Source organism: Macaca nemestrina, chromosome 7 (genome assembly GCF_043159975.1).
Source record: "Macaca nemestrina isolate mMacNem1 chromosome 7, mMacNem.hap1, whole genome shotgun sequence".
In the NCBI taxonomy this organism is placed as follows: Eukaryota; Metazoa; Chordata; class Mammalia; order Primates; family Cercopithecidae; genus Macaca; species Macaca nemestrina.
Genome location: NC_092131.1, coordinates 100473538 through 100489997, shown reverse-complemented (window position 1 = coordinate 100489997; position 16460 = coordinate 100473538). Strand labels below are relative to the sequence as shown.

Genomic DNA, 16460 nt, shown 5'->3' with positions numbered 1-16460 from the left:
TGTGCCCTCGTCTGGTCTACAGTTAGCTCCACTGTCCTGCCTGAGCTGCCTCTCTGAGTAAGAAGATGGGAGCCCCCCTGAGGGAAAAGTAAGGAGGCCATCACAACTCCCCCAAACAAACCAACTCCATCAACCTCTGGTTCTTAAATAACAAACATCATCATCCAGAAATGTAAGGACTCAGCCTTGGTCAAGGTGGTAAAGGGTCTGTTTTTCTCCCTCCATTAGACAGGAGTCTTGTGTTGCTACCCTAATGGTAAAGGGGTGACTGGGAAGGGGTTGTAGGGACATGGTGGGGGTGAAGACTCCAGACCCGCTTCCCCAGGCTTATGCTGACAGGGGCCTGCTCTTATTTATTTTTATTCCATGATGTTTTTTTTAATCCAGTAACTTCTTTTTCATAACTTTTAAAAAAAAAAAACTTTCCATAAAACTTTTTTTTTACTTTTTTCCACAACTTTTTTGCCACAACTTTTCCACCGTATTTTTTATCCCATAACTTTTTCATCCCACAACTTTTAATTCCTGTAACTTTTTAGTTTATGTTCTTTTAATAAACACACTTACATAGTTACAATTTTGTGAGAATAAAAACTGATTATCTCATGCCAATGTTCCCGGCATTTGCACAGTCTCAATACCTTTAATACTATAGTTTTCAAGACACACAAAATTTTAAGGCAAAAACAGCACCTTGCAAGAATTTCATAATTTGTTACATTACAGTAGCATCACAGAAGCAGTCAAGAATGCCACTTTAGACAAAAGTCAGTATTTCCATTATACATTCTGTTTACCAGAAATCAGAAGTTGGTAAAAGTAATTCTAAGAAAACTTGGCAAATAAAGGGTTGGACTGGAATTGGCATTTCTTTCTCTACTTTTCCTTCCCCTAGAGTCTTTGTTTTAAACTATGGTGTTCATACTTTAAAATGTTTTAACTTATTTCAAGACATTAATACAGCAGTTACATTTTTGAATAGTTATTTGAAAGTGACTGCAAGATAAAGTTTTAGAGAAGCTATTATGGATGGGGTGATTTACATTTTCATGTTTTGTACAAAGCAGCTTTGGTTTTAGAACTGAGTTTTTTTCATTTTGGGAAAACCTATCAGGGTTAATCAAACACTTTAAAAATAATTATCATATATTGCAGTCTTTCAATAGGCATTTTTATTCTTTACTTCCTACAGAAATTCAAATTTTTTCAGTTGAACTCACACTTTAAAATTCTATGTTTCTGCTGAACTCGAACCTTCTAATGTTGCCTTCTAAGCAAATTGAGAGCTGCCTTATACTGAATGAGGAAGAGAACAAATACTTGGCTGAATGAGATATTGCAAACGACTGCATGCACTGAGAAGTAAGACTTAAGTTATTGTCATAGGATTTCCATCTTTTTAGCTTTTTCTTAAACTTATGACAAAATACCTACACAAAGAGTGGTATTTCAGGTAAGATAGCACATTTATTTTTCAGATTGACATTCAGCTTAAATATGCCAGTATGTGATTTAATCCATAGGTACCTGATGAACACATTATTATCAGATAGGTTACAGATGCTAAACGCTATCTGAAGGTCATTCCTAGTCATTTATATGTGTCAGGGTAAAAGTGAAGTGATTTGAACTATCAAAATACCTTTGAAATAATGTATCAATGTATTAGAAAAACCCAGTTTCAGAACGATAAAGAAAAACTGTTAGACCAAATAATTTGGCTAATTAACAGTGGTACAATCCCTTTTTAGGTCACAATCCCTTTTTAGGTCATCAAAAAGGAGTACAACTGCCCCAGCTCATGATGTAATATCTTCATGAGCCCAGAGCACATTCAAATCCTAAGGGGAGTACCATAGTAACGCACTCATTCTTGGCTCTGAAACAAATGAAACGTATTCTATCCTGCACACATGTGCCAGAGCAGGCCACTTTCCTCTTTCGGGAGATTTAAAAAGCTCCCCAAAATGTTATTACGCCCATCCCCAATACACAGAAAAAGAGGGAAAGGCTCTCTCCACTGCTCCATCTTTAAACAACTGTAAATGTCAGTACTCACAGTGACACATTACAAACTAATAAATAGCGCACTTGAGGGCAGACCACATATTGAGCTAATGAAGAGCTCACTGTGATTAGGAGTCGATCAAGCATAACAGCAGAACATAGGCAAAATTTATTCAAATTCCGTAATGAACATACATGCTGCAATAACATTAAAAATCATGGCAGCCTATTCCAAACCAGCAAGAACAGTTTTGTGCATATAGTGGGTTTTTGCATGTTTGAACTCCCACCACATAGGGCAAACTCGATATGCATGCTAATGACCTACAGTTATCAAATAAAAAGAAAAATGCTAAAGGATGCCATAGTGAACATGAGGGAAAGACCCACTCTTCTGTAACTTTTTAACAAATAAATTTAAATTAAGTTAGAAACACAAATAAACATGAGTGGCTCTAACATTCAAATGAAGTAAATGAATTGTGTAGGAGATTAACCCCTAAACTTTTTTTGTTTGTTTGTTTTTAAATTTCTTGACCAGCTCTTAGATGATAGTGATGGTTTATCTCCCTGATCTCGGCACCGTGAAAAGAATGGCATGCAGGGGTTGCTGCCCAAGCCTCAGTGCTCCTGGGGAGTCCTGCGTCAGAGGAAGCAGCTGCGCGATCTGCTGTGCAGTGGGGTTGTCGTGGGGAGAACCCTCTCTGGCCTCTCCTGGTGCAGGCTCCACGCTGTCAGTGAGGCTCAGCCACGAAGATCTTCAGACAGAGGGAGGAGGGGATCTGAGGTCAGTGCGAGCCTCCCCTGCTCCTGCCTGCCCACCCCGCCTGAGCGCTCTACCCACCACCCTGCTTGTCAGCACACCCAAGCTCCAGGGGGATTGGGGCTCCTAGAGCGGCCTGATCACCAGGACTCTGGGCAGTGGTCAGGAATTTGTCATGCCCCTCGTTGTGGTCGCCCACAAGCCGCAACACCTGTCCCTGCAGCTCCAGCAGGTTCACCTGGAGGGAGGGGTGCTTAGCTGTCATGCTGGTGCTGGTGTCCAAGTTCACCCCCACCGCTACTCCCACCCCCACAGAGATGTTGCACACGCTACTTCCATCTCTTGGTCCTGGGCCAGCCTGATGATGTCCTCCTCTCCCAGTTCCGCATTTTGGCACTGCCCCCTGGCTGATGTACTTTCCTGCAGGAGGACACAGCTCAGAGGCTGAGGCCCCTCTGATGGCCCAGCAGCTCCCCCTGCCGTATGCTGGCCTCCTGCTCACTTACGGTGTCTGTCCCCAGAGGTGGATGAATCGAAGCTCCAGTTACTCCACTGGTTCCTTCAGGTCCACCTTGTCCTCCATAAAGTCGCTCTGGAGCCAAAATAATGGGGTCACATCTCAAGAACCAGCTGCCTTGCCCCACCCACACCGTTCTTGGCCCATGCCAGGACCTACTCAGCTGCACCTTCTCCATGGCCCCCTGCAGGGCTCAGTGGGTCTCCCCACACACAGACTCACCCCCAGTCCCTGGGGTCCTCTGGGATGAAGCCACTGGGTGAGCCAGGCACTGGCATCATACCCTTTGCTCTTCCTGGGCACTGGCTCCAGCGAAGTTGAAAAATGCCACCTGAAGGCAAGAGGTGAGTATTCTTGTAGGGACATACACAGAACAACTGGGGCAGGGAGGTGGAGCGCAGCCCCTTCCCTTGGGGCTCAGAGTGTGCACCTGTTGGTCACAGGTGAAATGGTGTTTGACCACTGGCTCCTGGAAGGAGTGAAAGTCCACAGAAATCAAAAGGCAGGGAAACCAAGAACATAAGGGGATCTGGGAGGGACCACCGAGGAAGGTGACAAAGTAGGGGCAGGGAAAGTCAGGCTCACCTGGCCTCCAGGCTCTGCAGGTCCCCTGGGATGTTCGGCATGGGCTGAGGTGCCTCCTCTTCCTCACTGTCCAGATGTCCTCCTCCATCTCCTCTAGGGGGTGGCCAGAGGGGTCCTCAGACAATCCAACAAGGGAAGTACTGGGGGCCCACCTCTGCACCCACCCTCCCTGTGTAACCCTGAATCAGCCCATTCCCAGAGAGGAATGAGCTGTTCTTTATTTTTACTTTTAAGAACCAAGATCTTCCTATATTGCCCAGGCACAGTCCCACTACCGATTGGTGCGGGAGACCTGACCTGCTCCCTTTCTGACCTGGGCCAGTTCTCCCATCCTTAGGCAACCTGATGGCCTCCTGCTCCCAGGAGGTCACCATATTGATACCGAACTTAGCGCGGACACCCGGTCGGCATAATGACCAGCTGTCTTAAACGTCTCTTCCAACTCCTCAATTCTATGCTGCTAACAGTTCCCCTTTCCTCCTGGGGCTCTCGCCTCTTCCTCTGAGTGGTCTCCCGTACCTTCCCCAGGGAGAGCCATGAGGCTCAACTGGGCTTTAGCTGCTGTTTCTGCTGGCTGGTAGCTTCCAGGTGCTCCTAAGAGGCCAGGAAAGAGGGTGAGAAGGCACGGAGGTTGCCAGGTTGTCCCTCTCGGGGCCCTGTCCTCAGCAACTCCCTCCCCGGAGTCTCCTGCAACTTTTGGCGGGCCATCTTAGCCACTGCTTTGCCCTGAGCTTCCTGCTGCTGCAGCTGGTGCATGAGCTGGGTCTGCAGCAGTAACTGCCTGTGCAGCACCTCCTTCTCAGAGGTCAGCTGCTGATAAGTGGCCACCTGCTGCTAAGCGACCACATACTGCTGCAGGTGACACAGGTACTGGTCTCCCTGCTGCTGCAGACTCTGAGCCTCTTGGCTCTTCAGCTCCACCTGCAGGAAGACCCTGGGCATGAGGGTATTTGCTAGCTGGCTTCCAGATTCCTGGCCCATTAATAGGGTAGCAAGGGCACTGTGGGGCTCTGTGGCCTCCCCAGGCCCCTGGTCCCTTGCTCCAGGCCTAAGAGACTGCCTTCCTTGCCTAGAACCACATGCGTCCTTCGCCAACCTCAAATCTCACATCCTTTTCCCCACCATTTAAACTGTAGGCCACAGACTGGTGGAATAGCAAGGAGAGCCAACCACCATCTGCTAAGTGTACTACATGCCTACTGTTTCCATGTGTTATCTCATTTAATCCTCAGCACCTCTGCAAGGAAAACGCTAACTTCCTTTTGAAGTTAAAGAAACAGACGTAGAGATGCAAGGTAGTTGAATGATAACCAGTGGAACTGAGGCCGGAATCTAGTTTGAATCTAAGGAGTCTTTTTGGTTTTTCCGTTTGGTTTTGTTTTGAGACAGTGTCACTCTGTGTCCCAGGCTGGAGTGCAGTGGTGCGATCTCAGCTCACTGCACTCCTGGGCTCAAATGATTCTCATGTCTCAGCCTCCTGAGTAGCTAGGATTACAGGCATGCACCACCAGGCCTGGCTAATTATTATTTTATTTTTTGGAAATTGTAGTAGAGATGAGGTTTTGTCATGTTGGCCTGGCTGGTCCCAAACTCCTGACCTCAAGTGTTTCTCTTGCCTCAGCCTCCCAAAGTGCTGGAATTACAGGCATGAGCCACCACACCCGACATAAGGAGCCTCTTTTTTTTTTTTTTTTTTTTTTGAGGCAGAGTCTCGCTCTGTTGCCCAGGCCGGAGTGCAGTGGCCGGATCTCAGCTCAGTGCAAACTCTGCCTCCCGGGTTTACGCCATTCTCCTGCCTCACCTTCCCCAGTAGCTGGGACTACAGGCGCCTGCCACCTCGCCTGGCTAGGTTTTTGTACTTTTTAGTAGAGACGGGGTTTCACTGTGTTAGCCAGGATGGTCTCGATCTCCTGACCTCGTGATCTGCCCATCTCGGCCTCCCAACGTGCTGGGATTACAGGCTTGAGCCACCGCACCCGGCCAACCTCTTATACCACTGTCTCTTCCCCTGTGACTCGAGGGCTCCATGCCTCTAGCTGGGTTGATGATTTCCAGATCTAGGGGGAGCCCAGGGCTCCCCACCTCTAAAACTCAGAGGGCAGGAAGCAATAAACAGTCATAGGACTGCCCTGGACAGCTCTGGGGTCACCTGCCCCAAGGCTGCACCTGCCTCTGGCCTGGCAGCCCCCCCTCCCCAGAGACTGGTGCCAACCTCCCAGCCCTTCTTGAATGGGTCAGAGGTTACCGTGTCTTTCAGCTCGCCCAGCGTCTTCAACTCCTTTACTTGCGGCTCCAACTGCAGTGCGCTCTTGTTCTCGTTGTTCTGGACAGAGAGAAGCAATCATTGGCCACCCACTATAGCTGGAGACCCCAGAACTTGGTGTCTGCCTCCCATAGCACCAGGAAGGGTGGAGGCAGGTGAGAAAAATCATCCTCTCTCTCCCACAGCCATCAGAGCAGGGCTCTGACTCACAGGTGCCTTTAGAAGTACCATTTCATGTACATTTCAAGTACAATGCCCCATTTTATAGGTGGGGAAACAAAGGTCTGGAAGGCTAGGGAAGAGGGCAGGCTCCCCAGGTGGGGCAACCTACCAGCTCCTGGAAGCTGCTGTGTGGCTCCACCTGCTGCTCATAGAGGGCTTCCCACTCCAGCTCCAGCATCCTCTCCAGCTCCCGCAGCCTCTCCAGCTCCCGCAGTGTCTCCTGCTCCCACAGCCTCTGATCCTGCTCCCGCAGACTCTCCTGTTCCAGCAGCTCCTCCACTTGGTCCAGCAGCTGCTCCTCCTCCAGCAGCCTCTTCTGCTCCTCCTGTCGCCTCTCCCGTTCCAAAAGCTTCTCCACCTGCTCCAGCAGTCTCTCATCCTGCTCCCGCAACCTCTCCTTTTCCAACAGTTCCTCCACCTGCTCCAGCAGCTTCCCATGGTCTAGCAGCCTCTCCTGTTCCTCCTGCCACCTCTCCTGTTCCAATAGCTTCTCCACCTGCTCCAACAGCCTCTCCTGCTCTGGAAGCCTCTCCTCCTCCTGCAGCCTCTCCTCTTCCAGCAGCTTGTCTACCTGGTTCAGCAGCCTCTCATGCTCTAGTAGCTTCTCCTCCTCCTCCTCCCATCTCTCCCGTTCCAACAGCTTCTTCACCTCCTCCAGCAGCCTCTCCTGCTCTGGCAGCCACTCCTGCTCCCATAGCCTCTCATCCTGCTCATGTATCCTCTCCTCCTGCTCACGTATCCTCTCCTCCTGCCCAGATAGCCTCTCCTCCTGCTCATGTAGCTTCTCCTCCTGCTCATGTAGCTTCTCCTCCTGCTCATGTAGCTTCTCCTCCTGCTCATGTATCCTTTCCTCCTGCTCACATATCCTCTCCTCCTGCTCACGTATCCTCTTCTCCTGCTCCTGCAGCCTCCCCTCCTGTCTCCTGTTCAGGAGATTCAACATCTGATTGTTTTCCACCTCGGCCTGGAGCTGTCTTCCCAGACTCTCCAGCTCCTTCCTTAGGTGTTTGGTCTCATCTTGTAGCTGCTGCACCTCAGAGGGCCCTGCTGGGGGATCTGGGGCCCGGGGTTCAGCTGAGAAAGGAAGCAGACAATAAGGGCCTCTGGATTCTCAAAAAAATAAAAAATAAATTTAAAAAAATCCTCCCATTGGTGCAGAGCTCCTCCTCTCAGGCTTCCCAAACTTGGCCTCACTGCTAAGGATTCCTCGCACCCAGATGGTAGCCAATCTTCCAAGCCACTTTCAGATGGAGAGCACTGTGGGTGGCTGACAATGGGCACTTCTCCCTCTTTGCTGATGGGGACACCAAGGCTGAAGCAGATGACAAGGCTTGCAGTCTCCTGGCACAGACCTCTCTCCCTCTGCCTCAAAGCCCTTCCATCCACCCACCTCCCTGGGGCATTCTAAGCCACCCCGACAGCCCTCTAATGCCAGTCCTGCTCCCAGGTCACGTCAGCCCCATCTTACCCCTCTGGTTTTTGAGTTTGAACAAGCTCCTCCCAAGCTTCTGTACCCGATGTATCCTATGCTTCTTCTCCTCCTTCAATGTGGGAACCTGCCCAAAGCATAGGGCGAAAGGGCCCTGGCGATAGGGGCTGGTGAACCTGTAGAGATAGAGTTTGAGAAAGGCCCCCCCGTTCTGCCAGCTTGTGATTTAGAAAGGTGCGTTCATATAACAAACATCTACTGAGCACCTACAGGCCAGGTATGGTTCTTCACAGCAGAGATAGAAGACAGAAAAGGACAGACAGGAGCCCTTGGCCCTGAGGTTTCCATTCTAGGGGCCTTTAAATCTTGGACTCTCAGAGCTAACAGAGACCTTGATACTCTCTACCTCCTCCAGAAACACGAGCCCAAGGAGGAGAGAAGGCTTGTCCAGACTCAAAAAGCAAATTAGGGACTGAGTCAGGGCAGACATACGGGCCCCTGACAAACAGTCAGGCTAGTGCTTCCCTGAGAGGCAACAACCCCAGGGAGTGTGTGGCAAGAACTCAAGCGGGGTGTCTGGAGAAGAGAGAGTCAGCAAAGAGGGCAGTGCAGAAGAGCCATGCTGCACGTTCTGTGCTCTGGGGTCCATCTAGGTGAGGCCTGGGTGCCCCAGCTCCCCATTTTCCCTTGGCACCAGGGGCCCCAGCCCCTTTCCTCAGGGCCCCAATGGGAAACGAATACAGGATTGGCAGCGTGGAATCAGAGGACGCCACTGGACTCTTCACAGTGAATGGATGTTTCCACTGAGTTGACTGATTATTATGGAGCTTTGAGTCCGGGGCTCCTGCTAGTTCTTGGTACTGGCTCTGAGGTGCATGCAGAGAGGACGAGTTGGAGGATTGCGGGGAGGGGTAGAGAGAACAGTTATTAGGGCTGGGGAGGGGTGTGTGTGGTCTGTCTCAGCTGGCAGAGGGGCAAACAGCCCCTGCTGTGGGAGGAGGTTGGAGGGCTGGCCTGCAGGGTCACTGAACCTCGGCCCAGGGCCTCTTACCTGCAGATCTTTCAGGGTAGTGGATGACACAGGGCCCTCCCCGTAGACACCTGTTGCTGACTACAAGAGATGAGAGTGCACATGGAGATGTTCTGTCCCCCTCAGTGTCTAAGCCCTCTGACTTCCTTTCTTCCCCATCAACTGACAAAAGTTTCTTTTCTGTGTATCTTGGAACCTTTGTCCCATAACTCCTTTGTGCCAACTTCTCTCATGGTTTTCTTCTCCCCACCACCCCACCCTGGGGCCCTTTCAGTGACTCCTAAAGGGACAGCCTGATGGCAAGTGGCTCTTCTCCTTAGCCTGGCTTCCCCTTGAGACTGGAGATGAGGAAAATCAAACAGCAATGACCATTTCCTGGGTGTCCTGGGTGTTTACAGCAGACCATGTACTAAGGATTCACATAAAAACAACAGTCCATCCCGAATCTTAACAATTATCCTCTACTGCCCCTTGGGCCCCCTGTCCCCAGGAGCCTGGCCAGCCAAGACTCACATCCCCAGGTGAGTGGTAACCACCAGAAGCGGCGGTGTCACGGCTACTGCTATTGATTTTCTTTTTCCTGTTAGCTCCTGCTGGAACGCCAGGGCTCTTCCTTTTCCAATATTCTTTTAACTGTGGGAAAGAAGAGCAGTGACACTCATGAGAACTATCAGCCCCTACAGCCACCTCCTCCTTCACAGTTTTGACAAAATACTCTTATACACCATCTGATTTAATGCCACCACCAACTGTACAAGGTGTTGTCACAATCCTTTAGTGACTGAGAGAGATTGATATCATGGTTAGAAAAAAAAAAAAGAAAAGAAAAGAAAAAAGAAAAAGGCAATACTGGAACTTAAACTCCATCTTCTGACTCTAAGCTCTGGGGTTTTGCCATGAATCAGCAGCTGCCAGGGACAAAAACCGGGGCAGAGTTCAAAAAGTAAACATGAAGCAGGCAGGAACTGTATGCCATGTGGTTTAGAGTCATACATCTTCACAAGTCCGTTAGTGTGAAGAAGTGCACCAGTACCTCTCACACTTGCATATCAATGTGTCCTCACAGCAGAAGGCAGCTTTTCTGTTAAATCTGGGAATTTATCAGAAAGAGGACAACCCAAGCTTGATTTCAGAGAGAAGTCTGGTATATGCTTCAAAACCTATGTGACTGTCATCCCTAAGTACATTAATGTTTTATCTCAAGAGAATCAGGTGAATCAGATGCTTCAGAAAGATGTCCCACATTCATCCTGTGGCACTCAAAGTACCCCAGGTTGAGATGATATGAGGAAGATTCAAGCTGTCTAGTTCAGTTTCCCAAGATCTACTCCACTGAAGATGAGCAAATCTCACTTCAGAGACCACTGACTGAAGGACAGTCTGGTCCCAGAACTGTGGAGAACTCAGAAAAGAATGTTAAAGTCTCTCTGCAAAGTAGAAGCCTGGGAGAAAACCAAACCAAACCCGTTCTCCCATGGCCACCCAGAGATACTGTCAACGTTTTGAGCACACAGGGGAAGTGCAGGCTTTTCCCACTGTCAATGTCTATGTGAAGGGAGTAAGGCAGTCTGAAACCCCTTGCTCCTGGTTCCCACAGTCCCCATTCCCCTTCCAACTGGAAATTTGTGCTGTGACCAGAGGATCCAGAAATTGGGTGAGAAAACTTAGGGGACTGGGTTGTAAGATGAAAGGCTGGTCTTGCAGCAGTAATGACAGTTCCTAGGGGGACTGTGACATCACTACATTCCATTCCTCCCAGTTGAGGGGACCACATCAGTGCAATGCCCGAGTCGCCACTCCAAGATTGGGGAGGGAAACACAGGGTTCAGACCCAGGTCCTTAGAGACACCAGCCCAAGAGCCCAGGGAGGTCGAGCTTGGGGCAGCAGGAGGGGAGGGCAGAGTCCGCAGTAGGAAGACCTGGGAGTCACCAGCCCAAAGTCACCCAGGGAAGACTGGCGAGTGTGGGGCCTGGGCTGGGGGACCCAGGTCCTGAGAGACACAAGCCCAAAGAGCCCAGGGAGGTCGGGCTTGGGGCAGCAGGAGGTGAGGGCCAGTGTATGGAGCGGGGAGCCCCCGGAGTCACCCGCCCAAAGTCACCCTGGGGTAAAGATTGGCAAGGGCAGCGATTGGGCTGCTTGCTGAAGGGGTGGGACTGAGACTCTTTCAATGGTCTTGTCGTTGGAGGTGATCTGTGGTTGGGTTGGGGACTATGATCTGGTGCGTTTTACCTTTTTCTTGGCTGCGGTGAATTTTCCCTGTCGTGTTTTTTCTGACATCATGGGGTTCGGAGGGAGGCGGGGTTGGGGTCACATCAGCGAAATCCCAGTGAGCACGGCTGAATGCCTCCAGTCACCTACCAGGCCGCTGTGTAACTGAGCCAGAGGAGGCTTAACCAGGGCCCCACTAGAACTCAGAAGAGGGGCGTGGCCTTAATGCTCCAAGCCCATTGGTCAGTGAGAAAGATGAAAGGGAAAGGAGGCGTGGCCAGGCAGCAGGGAGTCCAGAGGGACCTGTGGCATCACAAGGAAAGCTGCCTATGCAACAGCTGTCCCTGCCCACTCACAGAGAGGGGAGGGGGCCGCCCATTCTGGGAGAGGGGAGGGGCTGGCCTTTGCTTTAGAAGCTTTCAAACTGTAAAAAATAAACTTAAAAAGGTATATGTGTGTATACTTTATATATAGATGTGTGTCTGTGTGTGTGTATCTATGTTTTCCTCCAGAGCTGTCTTCATTATCCAGCTTCTATGCAAAGCCTATGATTTTGGCCTATATTTTTCATCTTCAAATGGAGTTCAAGAATTACCAGTATCACCTTCACTGAGATACAGATCCTAGAAAAATGGAAAATCCGTAGCATGCTTGATGATTAATGAAGCAGACTATAGTATCAACATTCCAATAAGACAAAATAATCACTATGATTTCTCTTTTTTGGAAAAACGTTTCTGTTATTCTCCTACTTTATTAAGATTTTTTTAAAAATAAGAAACATGTCCAATATCTTTAAAAACACAAAACTTTTGGGCGAGGTGCGGTGGCTCCCGCCTGTAATGCCATCACTTTGGGAGGCTGAGGTGGGTGGATCACCTGAGGTCAGGAGTTCAAGACCAGCCTGGCCAACATGATGAAACCCCGTCTCTACTAAAAATTCAAAAACTAGCTATGCGTGGTGGTGGGTGTCTGTAATCCCAGCTATTTGGTCGGCTGGGGCAGGAGAATTACTTGCACCCAGGAGATGGAGGTTGCAGTGAGCCAAGCTCACGCCCCTGCACTTTAGCCTGGGAGACAGAGCAAGACTCCATGTCAAAAGAAATAAAATAAAATAAAATACAAAATAAGTAAGAACACAAAGCTTTCAATTGAATAAGCAATTAAAACTCTCTACTGTTTTAAGAGAATACAAGTCCCATTTTTCTAGAGTCACCTGACCTCTCTAAGCCTTGCAAATGAAACTGAATTTCTCACTTGATACTTGGCTATGATTTGCAATCATGAAAACCGAGAATTATGTTATGTCACTGTGTACTGCTTGTTCCCTGAATTCCACACTAGGCTAGGATCAAGGGTTGAATCTTTCATGATTTTCTCCATAACTTGTGTGCTTCTTATCCCAGACCAAAGTAAACTTTTTTCTAGAGTTCTACAATTTACAGTTAATAGACAAGAGTGGTTCTCAAAATGTAGTCTATGGACTAGCAGCACCAGCAGCACCTGAGATCTTTTTACAAGTGCAAATTCTTAGGCCCCACCCTCGACCTGGTGAATCAGAAACTCTGGAGTAGGGCTCAGCAATCTGTGCTGCAGTAGTCCCTCCAGGTGTTCAAGAACCTCTGGCATACAGCAGGTAGAAAAATATGTTTCCTTCTGTAGGTCCAAAGCCAGGGATACCATATGTTCTGCCTTGTTATGCAACAATGACATGCAATTAAAAGACATAAATCTCCTTCCTACTCCCACCCTCTATCCAAGGTGTTTTATTTTTATAAGTGCGGTAAGAAAACAAGTGGCAATCAGAGATTTGGTCTAAAACATATATTTACAAGTGTCAGTTCTCGTCCAGCCTGATCTCATACAGAACCATTTATATCCTCTTACATCTCAAGTTTTAAAAATGTATCTTCACAATGTGAGACTCAGGCACACTCGCAGTTCTATAACAAAACACCAAGTAGATATTTTCAAATTGCATTCAACAGGAAATTTAAGTTTTGAATTTTTTTTTCACCTTCATACTTCCAAGTTAATAGAATTAAACCAGAATACACCATTGTTTCAAAGCCTCTAGCCAGGCAAAGTTTTACTGTATTATTTCTTGCTTTCAATGGATATAAAGCAGATTCCTGGTAGGTACATTTTGTATACCTGCAAAGATGCAGAACAAAACAGTTCCATCTGTTCAACATTAAAACAAAAGTCCTGTAAACCTTGGATGGTGAGTGTAATACTTCAGCATTAGCCCCAAAGCCTCAAATATGAAAAGATACCAAGAACACCACTGCCAATCAAAACTAAACTCTCGACCAGGAGCAGTAGTTCATGCCTGTAATCCCAGCACTTTGGCAAGCCAAGGTGGGAGTGTTACTGGAAGTCAGGATATGAAGACTAGCCTGGGCAGCATAGCGAATTAACATCTCCACAAAAAAATTTTAAAAATTAGCTGGTGGCCGGGCGCGGTGGCTCACGCCTGTAATCCCAGCACTTTGGGAGGCCAAGGCGGGCGGATCACAAGGTCAGGAGATCGAGACCACGGTGAAACCCCGTCTCTACTAAAAATTACAAAAAATTAGCCGGGCGCGGTTGTGGGCGCCTGTAGTCCCAGCTACTCGGGAGGCTGAGGCAGGAGAATGGCGTGAACCCGGGAGGCGGAGCTTGCAGTGAGCCGAGATCGCGCCACTGCACTCCAGCCTGGGCTGGGCGACAGAGCGAGACTCCGTCTCAAAAACAAAACAAAACAAAACAAAACAAAACAAAAAAAATTAGCTGGGCATGGTGGCACACAGCTGTAGTCGTAACTACTTGTCAGGCTGAGGTTGGAAAATTGCTTGAGCCCAGGAGTTTGAGAGAAGCTAGGGTAACATAGTAAGACCCCATCTATACAAAAACATTTAAAAATTAGCTGCCCATGGTGGCGCATGCCTATAGTACCAGCTACTCAGAAAGTTGAAGCAGGAAGATCACTTGAGCCCAGGAGTTCAAGATTACAGTGAGCTACGATTGTACCACTGCACACCGACTGGGTGACAGAGTGAGACCCAAGCTCAACACACACACACACACACACACACACACACACACACACCACCACCACCAACAACAACAACAGCAACAAAAAACAGGGGAGGGTGACTAGGCTTACTTGGTTGGAAGGAATCACAATTTAAAATACAATCATTAGAAAAGACCTCACCGAGAAAGAGATAGTTAAGCAAAGACATGGAAACAGTAAGTTGTACCACAATGTCATTATCCCTGACGCTCCAAAGGTTCATGGGAGAGCGATGATCTTTTAAAAACCATTGTGTCAGGACTCTTTTTGTTGTAAATGATAGGAAAATAGGCTCACCATGACTTCAGCAAGAAGGGAAAATGTATTAGCTCAAGGAATTGAAAAGTCCAGGTCAGGCTGGATTCAGGGGTCAAACGTCATTGGGACACAACATAGTTCATTTTGTATTTCTGCTTTTTCTGTGGTGGATTATTTTCTAGTTCCATTTGGAGGTAGAATAGCTATCAGCAACCCCAGGCCAACATCCTACAGAGTTTAAGCCCAGAATGGAAGAGGGAGTGCCTCTTTACCAGCAGTCCAAGCAAAAGTCTCAGTGCATCTTATTGGGTCACAGGCTCATCTGGGCTCATCTGAACACTTGATTATGATCAGGATCATATGGCTCTGATCAGCTGGGCTCAGTCACCTGCCTAACCCTGGAGTCACAGGGAGAGTCAACATACTGACAGTAGTGGAAGGTGGGGCCCCGAGGAAATATGGGGTGTTGACTGCAGAGTAGAGAAAGCAGCAAGTATCCATGATATCAGTGATCTAAAAATTTCTTTTATGACCTTGTGTAAGTTGTTGATGCAGTTTGCTCCATGCCTAAAGGGTGGTTAATAGCAGATTACAGATTCCTCCCTAAGAGACAATCTACAGACAGCATAAGCTCCTTCAGTGGGACTCCTGGGTTTCTGTGGTCTCCTATCTCTACACAGGACATGTGAGCAGCACATTCACAAGCTCTCAGACCTTCAAGGGTGGCTAGATGTGTGGTTTTTGACTGTGACCTCTTTTGCTTCCTCCATGGGCCTTAGTGAGCCACATCACAAGTGCCTGACATCCCCAGTGTCAGAAGCTCAAGGCTTTTAGAGTCTAGTTCCACTCAGACTGACCCGTTACTTATGGGGCCTGACAACATTCTAGAGACATAGTCCTAAATTCTGAAAACCTAGTCCACTGCTTGAGTAGAATCTTGGTGTTTTTCTAGGAAACTCCATTTTTACACTTTGATGTTAGACAGTCCTGGGGCTAGATTTTGACTCTATCATTTACCTTCTGCAGGACCCTGAACAAGTCATATGACTGACTTCCTGAGCCTCAGGTTTCATATTTGCATAATGAGGTAGTTAAAATGAGTAAATAAATGACCATGTATAAAGAATCTAGTAACAGCCTGGCATACAGTGGGAGCTCAGAAAATTTCTTTCATTTTTTTCCACTTCCCTGCTCCTTTTTCCATGAGGCCATTACCAGGCTTCCCTAGAGTCCATGTTATGCAACTTGCAGATAAACCTGTCAAATAAAAAGGAAAGGAATGAAACGGATGGGTAAATGAACCCTGGGGCAGAGCTGGGGGATGTGTAGTTGAGTGGAAAATCATAGGCTTTGGAATAAAACTGAATTTTAAATACAGGCCTCATCCGTTGTTAGATTGAAGGCCTTGGGAAAATTACTTAATATTCCAGAGTACCAATACCCAAAATGAAAAAAACAATTACTGCTGTTTATGGTGGTTGTGAGGGTTAGTTGAAATAATGTAACCTGGCACACAGTAGGCCTTTGATGAGTCCTAGTTCTCTTTGTTTGCAAAAGTAATGTAATACCTGGGTGATAGTGATTGACAATCAAGACACTTACACACAAAAATGCGCAGAGAAAATTATTTTCCTGAAGGATCAAACATCCAGACTTTTGCTTGTTCTCCTCCCTTTTTGCTTGTGCAATTTTTTCCACTTATGTTGGAGGCTGGGCAATAAAAGTCAGTCAACAAAGCTGTACTGACAACCTGTCATGCCCAGGGAGAATACTATGTGTTATGGGTGGGAAACCAAATCAGACATAATCCTTGTCCTTGAGAAGGTTTGACTTAATTAGGGGAAATAAAACATGCAAAAGAGGTTATTTAAAATGCTTATGAGCTAAATAATAGCCTGCTGACCAAATGCCAATGCCAAGGTAGACCATGAAGGAGTGACCAGGATTGGGTGTGAAAAGTCAGGAGGGTTTCTAAGGACAGAGATTAGCAGGGAAAAGAACCCCCAGCAGAAGGCTGGAGGTAGAATGAAAAACCTCCTGCCTGTGGGATAGTGACCTCACTGACTTATCTGCACACCAGGAAGGCATTGTGTAGAGGTCCTGAGATAATAAGCCAAGA

At 47.8% G+C, this 16460-nt stretch overlaps 1 protein-coding gene across 1 annotated transcript; it reads right to left on the bottom strand.

Annotated features, from left to right (window-relative positions):
- Window positions 1-1002: 1002 nt before the first annotated feature.
- On the bottom strand, window positions 1003-11371 carry LOC112426263 (putative golgin subfamily A member 6-like protein 3). Its single transcript, XM_071100634.1, has 11 exons — window positions 11047-11371; window positions 9330-9449; window positions 8838-8897; window positions 7826-7913; window positions 6467-7431; window positions 6118-6195; window positions 3873-3963; window positions 3277-3362; window positions 3104-3190; window positions 2852-3008; window positions 1003-2789 (listed from the first exon to the last, which is right to left on the bottom strand). The coding sequence occupies exons 1-11, from the start codon at window positions 11095-11097 to the stop codon at window positions 2752-2754; spliced, it is 1821 nt and encodes a 606-aa protein (XP_070956735.1). The 5' UTR covers window positions 11098-11371; the 3' UTR covers window positions 1003-2751.
- Window positions 11372-16460: the final 5089 nt, after the last annotated feature.